The sequence below is a fragment of the Mustela lutreola genome, chromosome 2 (assembly GCF_030435805.1).
Source record: "Mustela lutreola isolate mMusLut2 chromosome 2, mMusLut2.pri, whole genome shotgun sequence".
Taxonomy (NCBI): Eukaryota; Metazoa; Chordata; class Mammalia; order Carnivora; family Mustelidae; genus Mustela; species Mustela lutreola.
Genome location: NC_081291.1, coordinates 91,368,412 through 91,386,213, shown reverse-complemented (window position 1 = coordinate 91,386,213; position 17,802 = coordinate 91,368,412). Strand labels below are relative to the sequence as shown.

Below are 17,802 nucleotides of genomic sequence, written 5' to 3'. Positions count from 1 at the left end.
TTGACATATTTTCTAACTTTTTTCTTGACCCACTGGTTATTTAGGAGTGCAGCCACCACAGCTCTCTTTAGGTAGCTACTTACATGGTATTTAACATTTGTTGCTTTCAACTTTTGTTGAATGTAAAGCAGGCCTCTTGCAGACAGCATACAATTGGATCAGATTTTATATTCATTTCGTTAATCCCTATCTTATAATTAGAGTTTAATCTAGTTACATTTAATGTAATTACTGTTAAGGTAGGATTTATATCTGCCATTTTGCTATTCATTTTCTGTCTTTTTTGTTTCTCTAGTCTTCCATTCCTGGCTAATTTTGTGTTAGATATTTTCTAGGATGCCATTTTAATTCTCTAGTCTTTTCTTTTGTATCTTATAGTTATTTTCTCAGTGTTTGTCCTGGGGATTTACAACTAGCATTTTAATTTTTAAAAATCTAGTTCAGATTAATAAAAGAAAATTTCAGTACTACACAAACCTTTTATGTAATTCTATTTCCTGTACCTTTGTGCCACTGTCAAAAATTACATTTTTATGCACTGTATGCCTTATCAACATAGATTTATAATTACAGCTTTATGCAGCTGTCTTTTAAATCAGGAGTAAAAAAGAGTTACTAAAATACATTTATATCTTGCTTTTAAATTTACTTTGCTGTTACCTTTACTGTTGCTCTTTATTTTTTAGTGAATGTGAGTCATTGTCTAATGCTCTTAAGTCAGTCTGAAGGACTCCCTTTAGTATTTCTTGTAGGGCAAGTCTGCTAGCGACAAATTCTGTTTTTGCTAATTTGATAATGTCTTAATTTGTCCTTCATTTCTGAAGGGTAATTGTCCTGGATATAGAATTCTTGATTGACACCATTTTTCTTTCAGCAGCTTTAATATAGGTCAACCTACTACCTTCTGACCTCCATGGACTCTGATGAGAAACTAGCCATTAATCATATTGAGGATTACTTGTTCTTGAGTTGTTTCTTTTTGCTTTGAAGATTCCTGTTCTGTCTTCTGATAGTTTCTTTGGAATGTGTGTGGGGTAGATCTTTTTGAATTTGTTCTAGTTGGTATTGAGCTCTTTGAATTTGTACATTAACATTTTTTAAACTTGGTTAAATTTTCAGTCATGTTTCTTCAAATATCCTTTCTGTCTCCCTTTTCTTTTCTTCTTCTAGGACTTCCCTTATGTATATGCTAGTCTGTTTAATTGTGTCACATAGGTCCCTGAGACTATGATTTTCCCCTCTTCCCAACAGATACATTCCTTACAGTGGACAGTCACCACTGATATATTTTCAAGCTCACTGATTCTTCTGCCTGCTCAAATCTAACACTGAGGCCCTCTATTTCAGCTATTATATTTTTCCAAATCCAGACTTTCCATTTGCTTTTTAACATGGAAATTTTAAAAAAAGGTTTTATTTATTTATTTGACAGAGTGAGAGACCATAAGTGGGGAAGCAGGATCCTTGTCAAGCATGGAAACCAATGCAGGGCTCGATCATGACTTGAGTCAAAGGCAGACGCTTAACCATCTGAGCCACCCAGGTGCCTCTAAAATAAAACTTCTTAAAAAAGATTTTATCTGCTAATTATTCAAGAGAGAGAGAGAGAGAGAGAGAGTAAGAGTGTGTGTATGTGTGCAAGTGAGGGTGGAGAGTGGAGGGGAAGGTAAAGGAGGGGGAAAGAATCCCAAACGGACTTAATCCCATGACCCTGGGACCATGAACTAAACTGAAACTAAGAGTTGGCTGCTCAATCAACTGAGCCACCAAGGCTCCCCTAATATCTAATTTCTATATTATTTATTGATATTCTCTATTTGGTGAAGCATTTAAAAAATATTTTCATCTAATATTTTAGACATGGTTTCCTTTAGCTCCTTGAAAATAATTTGTGTAGTAAGCCCAATGTCCTTGAAGAAGGACAGGTGCTGTTCCCGTGTTTGGGCCATCCATTGTTTTTTTTTGCAGATCATAATCTTTTGTTGAAAATTGGACATTTTAAATAACACAGCAACTCTGGAAATCAGGTTTTATCTCCCTCCCCAAGATTTGTTATTGCTACTTGTTATTTAGTGACTCTTCTGAAAGAATTCTATAAAGTATACTACTTTGTTATGTATGGCCAATGAAATTTTTACTCAGCTTGTTTAGCAGCCAGCTAATGATCAAACAGAGACTTCCTTAATCACCTGTAACAACAACAACAACAACAACAAATATCTCCTAGTTTTTGCAAAGGGGCTGTGTGTGAGTTAAGGCATGCCTTCAAACCTCAGCCTGGCAGCTGAAAATTGGCATTCACATCCTGTTTGTGCAGAGCCTCAAAATTAGCCATAGGTGAGAATACAGGGTTGTCTCAGTTCTTCTACTGGTGGCCACAGCTCTATGTGTGCATTCAGCATTCTAGATTCCTAGAACTATGCCAGTGCTTTCCAAAGCTCCATTGGATATTGATTCCCCCAGCTTTTCCTCTTAAACTTTGGTTAATCTATTGCTTGCCTCAGCTCTTACTCATCACCTAAAGCAAGTACAACATTAAAACTCTTGCCTATAATTGTTTCAACAAACACCTCCCCAGGGAGACTATTTTTCAAACTGGGTCCACTCTGACTTAGCTCAACTGCAGACAGACTTGGAAGTGAGGCATTCCAGGGAACCATCAGGCCAAATAATGGCAACTCTTTGGGAATGAGGCTTTGAAAGAGCTCTAGCATTGTTTTCTTCTCTCTTGTGACTACTAACCTGCACCAGGAATGTGGTGTCAAGACTACTGCAGAGCTGGAATGAGGAATGCCACTAGAGCAAGTTAAAATGCCACAAAGGTCACTGTTGTGAGACTCAGAAGTTCTTTTCTCTGCCATTTTCACTGACATCTGCTGGTAAAAGCTATTTGACCATTTACAGTATCTATTCCTATTAGTCACCTAACTGCAGACAATTAATGGCCTTTCCCTCCATGCCCCCACGTATTTATTGGTACCTACAGGTGGATAATGACAAAGCTCTTCTCCAGAAGTCCCTATCCCTTGAATTCTCTTCATTCATTTTCTTGATTTTGGCATTTCTTAAAATGAGTATCATAACCACAGGCAACTCTTCTCTCATGTGTGCTAGGGCCTGACATCTTTGTGGTATACATAAGGGCTCAAAAGCAGGTTAACAAGAAGCAGGTCATCAAGTAAAAACTGCATTTTTATTATTTCTACTAGGTCTCAAACGTTACTCACAGCACTGCTGTTATTTTGGGTACCAGGAATGAACCAACTTCCTATTTTTGAGGGAGAGGAGCTTGGCCAGCTATTACATTGGCATGAAGCTCAAGTCTTGGAGCTTAGTGCTAAACTGTCCAATCCTAAGCATTGTACCACCTTCATTCCTAGTTGAAGGTGAAGAGATACATGCCATGGACTGGGGATGGCTGACCCAGCAGGCATCTAATAAACACTTTCAATCAATCCAGATCAAATGACAACCTCTCTCTATTCAAATGACAATCGATCCCTAGGTTGGCCCATGCCATGCTTTTGGGTTAGGTAACCTCAGCAGAATCCTAAGGTTTGCTTTTGTGGATTAGCTCACCCTCTCAATCTACTTTTTCCTCTTTTATTAGTTTGTTACTTTAACATTCCTCCACTTCTCAGCAAAATCTGTATTTCATGTCAGGATTTTTGTGTAATTCCCTAGTGTACAAACAGGCAAGGCAGTCTTTATCCTCAAGGATCTCCCCCAAATACCAATATCTCGAATAGTTATCCAGTTATTCTCACAAATCTTTCTTTGCAGAGTAATTACCATTATCTTTCTTGTCTGTCTCCTCAACTAAGACATAAGCTTCCTGATGGCAGGTACCTTACCAAGTTCACTGCTCTATCCCTGGTGTAGTTCCAGTATTTATATGGAACTTATCACAGGATATGTACTCAAGAAGTGTTTGCTAAAGGGCTAAATAGGTCTTACAAGTGAAAATGCAACTTTTCTTAAAGTTTAGAGAAGGATAAAAGAGGAAAAAATATGTTAAGATTAAATTACTGGCTTTTCTAATTAAGGAAATACTATTTCAGCCTGTACTTAGTCCTAAGTTAAGAAGAAGACCAATAAAAATCCTGTGAAGGGCAAGAGGAGAAAAAAACCACAAAGAAAATGAGGACATAAAAATGAGGAATGAAGCAGAGAAATGGAGACTTCTACAGATGCTGGAGCGGGAGCGCCTGGCTGGCTCAGTCAGTGGAGTGTGCAACTCTTGATTTTGATTGTGGTTTGAGTCCCACGTTAGAGAGATTACTTAAAAATAAGATATTAAAAAAAAAAAACAAAACAAAAAATAAGCGCTGGAGATGGGGAGATGGAGAAATGATCTAGACCAAGTGGAGTGCTTTATGGACCAGTGTTTTTTTTGTTTGTTTAGAAGTAGTCACTAGTCAAGCTTTACTTTCTATCTTACATTAGACTGGGCTCTGGTTTGGAACGGATGTCACAGTAAGACATAAGAGGACTGGTGCTACATGGTGCTACATTCTTGTGGAATTTTAGGTAAGGGAAAGGGTAGATTCTTCACCTTTGGAAAAGAGTAAATCCAATACCTTCTAATCAGTTCTGCACTGTCAAAGAACTTTCCAAGTCAAGATATATTTTTGCTACCCAGTTTCATATCTTAACTACCTACATGAGAAGGGATCCACAAGAAAGAATGAACTGGCAAAAAGCAAAGACTATCAAGAATGCCTACGGACAAACTAAAAACAATGACTGGTTGGCTCATCATTTCAGGGCTAAGTGAAATGTGGAAACTGAGCTCAAACTATCCTTCCCCAACATGCAGTGTCAAAATGGCCCCATCCAATTGAGGTTGGGCTTGGCCATAGGATTTGCTCTGGCCAGGGGAGTATTAGCAGATGTGATGCATGCAGAAGGATAAACTGTGTTTGTGTGATAAGGCTTGCCTTCTTGTGCTTTTGTCATCATCACGTAGAAGTTCTGGACAACTTCTGCAGTCTAGTCCAAGTCTGAAGAACAACACAGAGGGAGCAGACCCAAGCCTACCAGCCAACCTGCAAAAGCATGAGTGAGAATAAAGTTGAGATTTGGGGCAGCAATAGCAACTGAAACGTAAGTACACATTTTTCTCTTAGACTCATCCTAAGGGCAAATCTTGTTACCTCTTCCTTTACTGCTACATGTCCAGAATCTAGCACACTTTCTGGTAATTAGCAGATATGCAATAAACATCTGTTGTAGTCACATTTACGTTTCTTCTAATATTAGTGACTTAGGAGATCAAAACAGAAAGGAACTTACATAGTTTAGTTGTAAAGCAACTTCAAACTTCAAAAGTATCAATTTCAAAAAGGACCAGAAAACATGTTAGAGGTTGTTAGGTGGTTAAGAGTGTGGACTATGGAAATGACTGCCCAGATTTAAATCCAGGCTTTACAATTACTGGCCAAGTGATCTTGGGCAAATTACTTCACCTTTCTGCCTCATTCCTTATCTGTTAAATGGTACTATTAATAGTACCTATCTTCCCAGATAGTTGTGTGGATTAAGAGATGTATTTCAATTACTTACAACCTCACCCAGTACATGATAAACACTTAGAGGCATTCTGAGTTATTACCAGCATAAGATGATTTTGAGCAAGGTTATTAAAGTCCTCTTTGCCTGCTCTTCCAGTCACCTATTTATATCTTTTTGTTCTCACTTTTGTTATCTCATCTCTGTACATGTGTATAATTAGCTCTTTTGTAGGTTGGCATGGTCTTTTTGTGCTCTGAAGTGTTAAATGCTGACACCTATTCCATCCTCTCTCTTCCACCAACCCATTTTGCAAACTACTGATTTTGTTCTTTTCACCTAAGATGGTATTTGCCCCTTTCTCCACCTGCTCAAAGCATAGCTGACATTCCTCAGTGCCCAGCCTAAATGTCATCTTTTCCAGGAAGGCCATTCTGATCTTTTCCAAAGTCATCTTTCTCTGATCTTCCTTAGCAGTTCATCTCTACCTCAATTACAATTTTATACTTTAAATTTTCAGGTGTATGTCTTTCCATGAGAAGACTATAACTCCTAGAGGACACCACAATTTCTAGGCTCACTTTCTGCCCACTCCCACCCTCTAGTATATGGCAGGCAAGCAATAAGTATTTGTTGAATGAATGTATTTGAGAAGCCCACGTAGATTCATCTAAATTTTAAGTTTTTTATTGAGAAGCCATCAAGTTTTCAAAGAAAGGTTAAAAACTCATTGGAATACTACACATTAAAAGAGAAAGAAGTTTACATATAAAAAAGAAAGACACTTGATTTATTGCATTAAAAAACTTTATTTCATTTAAAAGGTCCAATATAAGCCAAATTAAACCCCAAATTGACGGCTATACTTAGAGCTCCTGAACTAAATGGCACTGTTTGAGTTGAGTGTCTTGTTAAAGGAGGTCATTTGCTATTACCACCATTTCCCCCAAAGTAGTTCTAGAACAGAAGCTGGTATTATTATAATACACATCAGATATTTCAGATGTCATCTTTCATGCAGAGGTTAAAAAAGCAAACAGGCTTTTCTGTTCTGTTTGAGTATAAAAACCACTATAGAGCAGGGCCTGAATGCTTTTGACATACAAGGTGTAACTATAAAGGAACTTACTGTGCTGCTGTGTTCATTCACTGAAGTTGTCCAAGTACGTACTCCAACAATATTAGGGCTGTTCAAATACTATTTGGACCAGTAGCTTGGGATTTCCCTTCATTAGGTGCAGACCAAAGGAAGTGGCTGATCAAGCTGGGGATAGACTATCACAAAATGCGATCACAAAGCAAAGAAACAGACTTCCTAGTGGGCAAGCGATTGAAAGAGCCACCTCACAAATATTTTCAGTAATAGCATCATTTACATAAAGTGATGCAAGATTTAAGTTCTGCCATGTGTGAGGACAAGTTAAAAACAGCTTATTACTTTATAGCTACACCTTGGATTTTATTAGATGGGTAAATCTGTGTTTAATGAGTCCTTCTGGAAATCACTTCAGCAGGTAAGTCAAACAGCCTATAAAAGAGAAGACATGGCAGAAGGCGTGAGATTCATCCTTCCAACATTTTCGTGTTCTCTTGGAGGACAGAGACCCGGGCCCAAGGACAGAAGTTACCAGGAGGGAGGCTTCAACTCCATCTAAGGAAGACCTTTCTAACAGTTAGAGCTGCTCAACAACTGAATGGACTGCTTGGTGAGGTAGAGTCACTGGAAGTGTTCAAGGTGGAAAAATCACCCTTGTAGAAGGGACTCCTGCATTTGTTAAGAGGTTAGACTGGATGAACCTCAGGTCTCTTTCAATTCTGAGATTCTAGAAAATTCCCTCAGGGAATTCAGAAGAGAATTCCTAAAAGGAAAGAGAAAGCACACATATGTATACTTTTAGAATCCTCGAGTTTTTTTTGTTTTTTTGTTTTTGTTTTTTTTTCAAAAGGTACAATAGAAAATGTAGTCCACTGTCTTTAAAATGCAAATTCACCTTCCTACCACTAATAATTAGGAAGGGTCCATTATGACTTCTTTATATTATAAAGAAAAGATGGAGGATTACATTTATAATTTCTGTAAATATTTTAGAAAAAATGCTTAAAATCTAGTAGTCAATGCCCTAGAAACTTTATAGATTTTTAGGTAATATGCACAGATACAAATACATTATTCATTAAATACAACTCACATCTGTGTTTTATTATACTCTAAAATATACAGGAATCTTGATGTACTGAAAGAGTGCAAGTAAATACAGTATTCAAGCAGTCACTATTTCTATGTACATGCTCATTAATTCTTCAAAAACCCCACAAAATTATCAAATAGATCAAAATACTGTTCTGTGTTTTCACACTTTATATTCAGAAAAACCAGCTGAAATTTACAATGTCATAAGGTTTCCAGTTTCACAATACAAAAAGGATAAAATGAAATTGGGTATCATTTTGTGAAAATTTATGGAACTTTATCCAGATCTGTAAGACCCCCTAAATATGTGAAATCATTCTTACTGGGAAAGTGACAGTTACAGTAAAAGCAGAACCTTATCAATTGTCATTTAAAAGCCTAAATGTCAGCCTTTCTCTATTATTTGAAAGGCAATTTTCCAATTCAGCAGGCAATTGCTTCTTTCCCCAAGTAGTAGCTTGTTTAAATCTGAATAGGACCCAATACAGAAATGCCTTCCAAGAGACTGATAATGTTAACTTATCAATAACAAGGGATTTTTTTTTCCTTTTTGATTATTCACTAATCAATGAAAACAAAAATCCCCCAATCCATTGTGGAGGCACAAAAGTTAACATAAGTGATGAAGGTGTACCATCCAAAGTAGCAAGGTCAAAAACTCCATTCCCAGGACCACTTAAGCTGCAACAGGGTGAAAATAATCTATTTTTTGATTTCATGAAATTTTCTTCTAGGAAATTCTTTACATTTTCAAACAAAAATAGTTCAATTTTAAATCTAAACCATTCAAAACTGGGCAACGATGGCCTGACCTCAATATATCTCATGCCTACATCACAAGTATTTTCACCCTGACTGCACTCAGTCAGCTGGTTTTTAATTCTAATATTATAAAAGTTGGAATTTTTAAATTTTTATGTAAAAGAAAAAATGTAAAAATACATCTGCTTTCTCTCATGGTTTAATACAGTATTCGAAGGCTTTCAGATGTTTTCTTTAAAAAAAAAATCAAAATTTAAAACCAAATCTCAGCTTCATTTTTCAGAAATATTAAAGTTTGGTTTAGATAATGTCTCATTTCACCTATTCTGGTTTCCACAAAATGGCATTCTATTAAAAACTTTTAAGTTACTTGGTCCTTTGGCAATTTGCTGTGCACATAATGCCTACTGTATCAAACTTTTATTGCCCTTAAATTTAGTTGTAGTTTTACTGGTAAAATTTAAATCTAGTGTTCTTATCTCTTCTTTAACAATAGTGTTGCTTGTGTAAGCAGGTTAGGGTGCACAGTGTCCCAAATTATTCCTGGCACTGCAAAACCAAATTAAACAATTCCACAAAGTAACTTGACATCAAAGTGTTTTCCTCTGGTCAAGTCTATTTCAAGATTCTAGAAGTTCCTTTTGCAAAACTTGCCTTTAAAATTCTTCTTCCTAATGTCATCACATTTCTCTTATTTGCTCACTCTGCGATCTTCCCTCTTAGGTTGCATTTATAACTTGAATCAGAAAGTGCCTTTTTCCTGAAAAAGCACAGTCTGAAGCGTTAGTGTCCGAACTCCTCACTCAAACCTCTGGCTCGGCCTCTTAGTAGGTCTCGGAATCAGAGTCATTGAGCTCGTCCACATCGGTGTATAAGTACTCCTGTTCCCCACCAATGTTGTTGAAACTGCAATAGGAGCTAGGTTCATTCCTCATGATGGGCAAGGCTTCAAAGCTGACTGTTTTTGAGGTGTTGGTGTAACGATTAATGGCGTTGAAAGTCAGGGATGATAAAGGGCTACTTGATGAGACAGGCATCATGGTGGCCAAAATGAGAGCGAGGCAATCAGCCACATCCTTGTTGGGGGCACAGGCCAAAGCTGGGGTATAGCCTAGAATTAGAGATAAATTTCAGTAATTAAAAATCAGGAGATAAGATAATAAGCCCAATGGCCTGTAGTTCTAGACAGTTTAAATTACTTGGCTTATGATAAATTGGTTTAATAGAATGATTCAGAAATTTCCAATCAGTAGAAAAGAGTAAAGTCCTAGAAATTTAGGGTGGGAGGAGGATATGTGTGTGTGTGTGTGTGTGTGTGTGTGTGTGTGATGTTACAGAAAAGGAAACTGAGGCCCAGAGATGGATGATTTCTCCAAGATCTCAAAACTTATCCATAACCACCTAAATTCACAGAAGATACAGAACTAAAATTAAAACAAACAAACAAACAAACAAATAAAAACCCTTAGATTGATCAAGCTTGCTTCAGAGTGGTGAAAGAGTCTTAGCAATTTGTAGTTATATTTAGTGCTACATACTGAGAAACCTAAATGTGTACAGATTCATGAAGAAGCACTGAACAGGTGCTCAAAGATGTGTGTTCAATGAATAGAATGACACTTGGCCATTGATCAACTTTTCTCTTAGGGACACAGAACACTGAAGAAAAACAGGAGATAAACAGGTAAACTTTAAAAACTCCTAAGTCAAGGGGCGCCTGGGTGGCTCAGTGGGTTAAGCCTCTGCCTTCAGCTCAGGTCATGATCCCAGGGTCCTGGGATCGAGCCCCTCATCGGGCTCTCTGCTCAGCAGGGAGTCTGCTTCTGCCTCTCTCTCTCTGCCTGCCTTTCTGCCTACTTGTGATCTCTATCAAATACATAAAATCTTAAAAAAATAAATAAATAAACATGAATGTAACCACTATCCAGATTAAGAAAGAGAGTATTTCCAGCAAACCAGGAGCTCCACATGTCCCTTCACTATCCCTTTTCTCTTCCATAAAGGTAACTACTATCCTCAATTATATGGTAATCTTGGCTGTCCTTTTTGTTTTAGTTATATTCAAAAATGCTATAGTTTAGTTCTGACTTTTCCTGAACTGAATATAAATGGAATCCTATAGTATATATTATTTTATATCTGACCTCTCTCACTTAACATTATGTCTGTGAGATTTATCCATGTTGTTGTATATAACTATAGTCAATTCATTTTCATTGTTTATACATTCCATTGTTGTGATTATACCATAGTTTAGTTATCCATTCTAGCTACTGGACATTTGGCTGTTTCCTGTTCTCTTATATATTTTTATCCATGCTTTATTAGCCTTGAGAAGGAAGAAATATTTTTTTCCCTTCAAAACTCTCCCCCTTTTTAAGGGTCAAAGGGAACAACTGATGTTCCTGCAAACTTGGCAGGAGTGACTGAAGGGTGTGCATTTATTTTATTTTTTTTAATTTTTTAAACATTTTATTTATTTGACAGACAGAGATCACAAGTAGGCAGAGAGGCAGGCAGAGAGAGGGAGGAAGCAGGATCCCCGCCCAGCAGAGAGGCCAATGCGGAGCTTGATCCCAGGACCCCGGGATCATGACCCGAGCGGAAGGCCGAGGCCCAACCCACTGAGCCCCCCAGGCGCCGCGGGTGTGCATTTTTAAATTAAACCCTGTTTACTCAAAATGGAAGAGCTCTTTCAAGAGTTCTTCTCTAAGTCTGAGGGTGCCTGCTGGACTACAGAACAGGCAGGCAGAACAACCCTTTAGATACGCCATGATGCCTTGGATCAGAGTTAAGGGTGGAGGGGGAGAAGAGTATCTCAGAAGTGTTCTACAGTTGGAATATGACAAAAAGCAGGCTCCTCTCCTCTGCATGGAGTTGACAGGGTCAGCTAAAGAGAAAAGTAAGAGAAGCAAATTGCCTCAGGATGAGGGTCTAATCTATCCCATGCAGGTATAAAATATTTTGTTCCTCCAGAAAATCCATGGAAATATATTGCTATGACTTGTCAACTCTGGGTCCTGATTACTATTTCACATTGCGAAGTGTGTTAGAAGATACCCAGGTGGTCACAGATGACCTTCATTATCATGTTATATTATCCCTTTTATTTATAAGGAAAAAATATAAAAAATATTGAAAATTATCAACAAAGATCTGAATACTAGCTAATGATTCCGAGTCTCATTATGTGGCCAAATATATAAAGTTAGCATTTTAGGCTGCTCATTTTACTCTCTATATAGAGAGTATTTCCAGAGTAGCTGTATTTCCAGAAATTGATTTACTGAAAATGAAAATTTCTTTTAAAACTCTGTAGTCTGAACTTACAGATGTTATCATTCACTTCTTTGGATCTCATGACTATACATACTTATGATTCCCAAATCTTTATGTCCAACCTAGATTTTGCTTTTGGTTTCTAGATCCGTATGTCCCATTATCCACTTGGGAGCTTCCAGTGAAATTTTCTCGTGCCCCTGTATGAATCTAGCTCTTACTCCTACTTTCCAGTCTTAAACAATGGCACTCCCATCCACACAGCACTCCAAGCCAGGAGGTATTAGACTTCTTCTCTCACAAAGTACCAATGATTCCCTCCATAAGATCTCTAGAAACATTTATATCTTTTCATCTCCAGTGTCTCTACCTTAATTCTGGTTACCACCTTCTCTCACCTGCAAACATTAATTTGTTTTCCCATTCTAATCTTGCTCTCTCCTTCAGACTAACTGCTAACTTCCCAGTGCACAGATCCTTTGCCACTTAATCTAAGAGGCTCTGGCACAACTCCAATTTTTACTGGTCCTGTGCTCTATCTCTAAATATGCCACTCTCTCTGCTTAGAAAGCTCTCTCCCCACTCTCTTACTTGTCCTTTAAATTTCGGCTTACAGGCCCCCCTTTTTTGGGGTTGGGGGATGCCTTCCCTGATCCTGTAAGAAAGACTTCAAACACTCTCTTACTTGTTCTCACAGCATTTTAAGTTTACTCCAAATGAACCACTTTCAGTGCATTGTAACAGCCTGTTTATACTCTGCATTTAAAGAAGTAGCCAGTCTTACTCTATACATCCTATCTTCAAACGGAGCATAGTGCCTGGCACAATCACTCACCCAGTAAATAATCACTCATCATGTCCAGGAACTCTCCTAAGCACTTAGAATATAACAGTAATGCAACTGATACAGACTCCCTGGCACTGTGGAGCTTCTATTCATTCTAGTGGGGGAGACACACAATTGACATAATAAAAAATTAAATTATATATAAATAGATATATAAATGATATAAAATGTATATATATATTATATATAAAATATATAAATTATATATAATTATATAGATATATAAATATATCTATTTGAAGATAAGCTTTATGGAAAAAAAGAAAGCAGAAAAGAGCAGGATGATAAGGACTGAGAATGCTGTGGCAGAGGTCTATAACAGGTGTAGTATAAATCGGTTCACCACAGGCTTTACTAAGAAGATAAAACTTGAGTAAAGATTTGAAACAGTTAAGGAATTTACTCAAAGACTTGCTTGAGGACAGAGTGTTCCAGGCAGAGAAAGTAGCCAGGATAAAGATCACAACGCACATAGATCCCTGGTGTGTAGGGGCTGGCATGACAGAATGGAGAGAAGAAAGAGTAGGAGATGAGGTTAGAGAGGAAATAGGGCAGTGGACTAATCATGAAGGGCCTTGAAGATTACTGTGAGTCAAGTGAGATTCAAATGAGTAGTATCTTGTCACATATTTTGAAAGGATCCAGGCCAGGGTGGTAAGCATAGAAAAGGTGGAACTACTGGAGGTAGATCAGTAGTATATGAAGGATTGTACACTGGATATGAGAAAGAAAAGTCAAGAACTCCAGGTTTTTGTCCTGAACAATTACAAGGATGGGATCATTACAACTGAGATCAGGAAGCTGTGGGGAGAACAGGGTTGGCAGGGAAAGAAGAGTCAGTTCAATTCTGGAGGAGTTAGGTTTGAGCTGTTTATTAGATACCCACATAGTACTGTCAATTAGGCAGCTGGATCTGCAAAGATCACATCTCTATAGAGACTGAGAGGTCTGGGCGGGAGATATAAATCCAGAAATTCTCAGCATGTACATTGTATCAAAGAACCAAAGGACTGGATATAGATAGGGGAAGCAAAAAGAACCAAGGACCAAGTCCCAGAGCCCTCAAATATTAAGAAGTTAGGAAGAAATTTCACAAAAGAAACTGAGAAGGAATAATGAGTAACACCGGGTGAAAAACAAAAAAAAGTGTTAAATCCTAAAAGCCAAGTAAACAAAGTTTAACAAAGAAAAAAGTATATACCTGAAACTCTAATGTTGCATGTTAATTATGCCTCAATTAAAAAATTATAAAAAAAAAATTTCAGTCCCAGGGAATCTGGCTACTTAATCCAACCATCAAAACAGCAAAGTTACAAACCCTCACCCAGTTATCAATTGAAGGAACCAGGCATTTATGAATGAAGGCAGACTGTGTTCACCTACAGAAGGATACCGTAATCAAACCAAATGACTCTCCCTCTTACCCCAACCTAAAGTGATCTGTACCTATTTATCCATGTAATAGTGTGCAGTATAAAAGAAAATATGGAGATTATTTGGGAGAAATATTAGACACTTGCTATGGCAGACTGCAACCTGCACATCCCTAGGTACTCCCTTATATCCTGTATATTTTAAATTCTATATTAAAACCCTTATTCATGTAAAAAAAAAAAAAAGAAAAAAAAAAAAAGAAAAAGGAATAATCAATTGTGCCAAATTCTGAAAAGTCAGGTACAACGAGAATTTAAGAAATGACTCAATATTGTGGAGATTACTGGTGATCTTAAGGACAGTGTACCAGTGTGGTGGGGGCAAAGAAGTGGTGGCAGCAAAGATCTGACTTGGTGAGGGGTCTCAGAAGAGAGTAAGAGAGGGGAAGGTGGCAGCACAGCCACCTCAAGTCAACACTTGAGTAACTGTGCTGCAAAGGGGTACAGTTTTGCACACTTGAGTAACTGTACTGCAAAGGGGTACAGTTTTGCAGTACTTGTACTTGTGGAATAGTTAGATTAATGGGATTTTTTTTTTTTTTTAAAGATTTTAAGAGAGAGTGCATAAGCCAAAGGGAGGGGCAGAAGGAGAAGCAGACTCCCCAATGAACAGGAAACTTGATCCCAGGTCCCCAAGAACATGACCTGAGCCGACAGCCCCTGACTGAGCCATCCAGGTGCCCCTTATATAGAAGATATTTTAAGATGAGGGAAATAATGTTTATACACATGGGAATAATCTAGGAAGGATCCTACAAAAAGTCCTGACCTGAATCCAAGGCAGATGCTTAACCAACTGAGCCACACAGGCATCCTTGAAGATTAACTTTAGATAAGAACCTGGCTCTTAAGGGCCTTGATAAGTATTTGCTGACCGAACAAATTATCTGAATACTAAGATGAATGAAGGTGGTAACATTAAACCAGGTAGTAAAATTCAGAAGTTTATCTCTTATACAGACTCTTCTTATTTTTCTTGCCCTATTCCCTTTGCCACATGGTATTATTCAATATTAATTTCAGCTCTCCTCTTTAACCAACACAAAATATCCACATTTATTTCACTTCAAATATGAATAGGAAAATAAAACCTTCAGTAAAATATAGGTTAAGGAAAAATACATAACTACTTACCATTTTCATCTACTGCAAGCACACTTGCTCCTTTCCCCAAAAGTTCCTGAACCACCATTGTCAGCCCATTTCGGGCAGCAACATGCAGAGGTCTGTGAGAAAAAAAAATACATGTGTACACACACACACACACACACACACACACACACACACTTTCTTTTGCAACTCTGGTTGTTGAAGGGCATTTTTGCTAAGTTGTGATGACCCAGAAATATAAAATTGAGGAACCCAATCCTAACAGCAATATAGATGGGAATGGGGGATAAAATCAAAGTGCAGAGTGCGCTGCCAAACCCTCCAACGTGCATAAACATAGCAATATCCCCTGACCCCAGAGCCATCTATCTTTACCAATACCTTTTGTTTGCTTCCTTCTAAGACTCAATGGTTAAAAAGGTTTTACTAAATAAACTGCATTCTTAAGTTGTTTTAAAAAATAATGTTGGCAAATACATAGAATATACAATAAAACACACTAATTGAAATAGTACAAATTTCAATAGGCTTTGAAAAAATTTACAGGTTCTGTGGCTAGTTTTTGGACCCTCAAGAGATCTGACATGTGAATGGGAACCAGTACTATAATTTATTTATTTTTAAACCAAGACTTAACATAAAACAGCAAATGGAAAATGCAAGAGAAAAATGGGAGACTCTGATCTAAGATCTAAGGGGTCACTTGAAAGACAGCTGTTCACATTAAGAACTTCATTCTTTCTGAAATCTCTCTAGTTTATAGATACATGTCAAGTTTTTTACCTCATTTATTGCTGGGATCAAATAACATTATTCTAGTCGACTTTCATAAAACAGGTTTACACCAGACTGAAAATACTCACGTTTGCAAGGCTGCATTGGTTGCATTGATGAGGTTTCTATCTGTTATCTTTTCCAGTATTAACAAGGCACTAGTTTCATGACCCTAAAATTATGGCAAATAACTCTTAAAAACTTAATTATCATTAAAGATAAATATACAAAATCAATAAACCTCAACTGTTGTTCATACAATATGTACATGACCATATACATGCCACAGATATTTTTGGCTAACAATGCCTTGAATATTTGTCTGAATGTGTTGGTGGAATAGGGTTGGGGAGAGGACAGGAATATTTAAGTTTGGAGAGATTACATTTAGACTTACACTCCAAAACTTACTTGGCCCACTGGAGACTTTGATATATCATGGTGCCTAACAGGACAGTTAATTTTTCCCCCCCTCAAGAAATCTGATGCCAGTGATCAGTAGAGAGGTTTCAATCTCTAGCTTTGTTCACTTCAGTGCAGTAGGAAAGCTTTACTAAGTTTGGGGGAAAGGCCACTATTAATATAAACAATGAAAACATACCCTTAAAATGTGTACCTACCTTGCTGCAAGCCAAATGGAGGGCGGTGTTTTTACTGTTATCTTGTAAAGTCAGATCTGCACTAGCACTGCTAACCAGCATCTCTGGCAGGAAAAATTACATCAAGTCTTATATTTACGAACACATATCTTAGATTACTAATAAACTCACTGTAGAGAAATATAAAGATACAAAACAACAATATCCCTCTAGTGAAAGTTTAAGAAAAATACTGTAACCTAAAATATACACACTGTATCATCAGGTTATCCTGTAAGTCACAGACACAATGGCAACATTTATGCTGCGAGAGTTTACTAAATTTCAAATAATGCCTTAAACACTCTGGATTCATACTCTCACAATAACCCCACAAAGTAGGCACTGTTACTTTCCTAAACTTCAAAAATGAAAAAATTGAGTCATAAGGTCACTTAATTGGTAGAACTAGGACTCATATGCTGTCCATCTAACTCCAGAGACAGGGTCTTTACCATTATCCTACACTGCCTTGCTATAGTAAGACTGTTTAATCAGCAAGGGCAAATGAAAACATTTTGGCTCTAGATAAAAATGTGGGTTGAAAGCATGCTAGAGGTTTTAAATCTCAGGAGATAACTGTGGCAAATTTGACAGAGTCAGAAGGCTTGGGATCTAAGTTTTCCATAAGTTAAACACATATAAGCAATATAGTATTTATAGCATTAGAATAATACAAGCCTTAACCAGTGTCTTTACCAACTGTATTTGTCTGTCCATTTTCTGCTGCCATCATGAGAGGGGTTTTCCCAGAAGAGTCTATAGAATTAACTTGAGCATTATGGCTGAGAAGCAGCTGTAAACACTCTACATGGTCTGTGAAGGCGGCTGCATGGAGAGGGGTTCTGTAATACAAAGAAAAAGGGAGATTTCACTAAATCTGTTGGTCTCATAGTCTAGAAAAAATTATTCCTGAATTTATGACAAGTAATTTCCAAGGGTTTACATATTAGGCTATAAAATCATTGCCTCGATACAAATAGGCTTAATGGAGCTTAATAATTTCTGCCAGAGTAATTGGTATTTGATAATATAAAAGGCCCTTAATTAAACTAGTACAACATAAAATTGCTAAACAAAATTACATCACCAAGGAAATTTGAGAAGAAATAAATCCTGACCCAATATTGCCACCTGTTACAACTGGTGGACTCTTTTCCAGCTTTGTTTATATTTAGAAAACTATTAAATTTATTAATAATCATCTTCGGTAACAAACATACCTTTAAGGAGAGGGAATCTTACATTTTACAAATT

At 37.3% G+C, this 17,802-nt stretch overlaps 1 protein-coding gene across 11 annotated transcripts in view; it reads right to left on the bottom strand.

Moving 5' to 3' along the window:
- Window positions 1-6,300: 6,300 nt before the first annotated feature.
- The window catches only part of ANKRD28 (ankyrin repeat domain 28), a 202,800-nt gene continuing 191,298 nt past the window's right edge, over window positions 6,301-17,802 (bottom strand). For 10 of the 11 annotated variants that reach the window (XM_059162552.1, XM_059162560.1, XM_059162554.1 and 7 more), the window contains 5 exons: window positions 17,245-17,390; window positions 16,528-16,610; window positions 15,997-16,079; window positions 15,158-15,249; window positions 6,301-9,575 (listed from right to left, as the gene is read on the bottom strand). In XM_059162552.1, the coding sequence (XP_059018535.1) occupies window positions 9,289-9,575; window positions 15,158-15,249; window positions 15,997-16,079; window positions 16,528-16,610; window positions 17,245-17,390 (691 nt within the window). In that variant the 3' untranslated portion in view covers window positions 6,301-9,288. Of the gene's footprint in view, window positions 9,576-15,157; window positions 15,250-15,992; window positions 16,080-16,527; window positions 16,611-17,244; window positions 17,391-17,802 lie in introns of those variants that run through there. The other variant, XM_059162562.1, reaches the window with a different exon arrangement.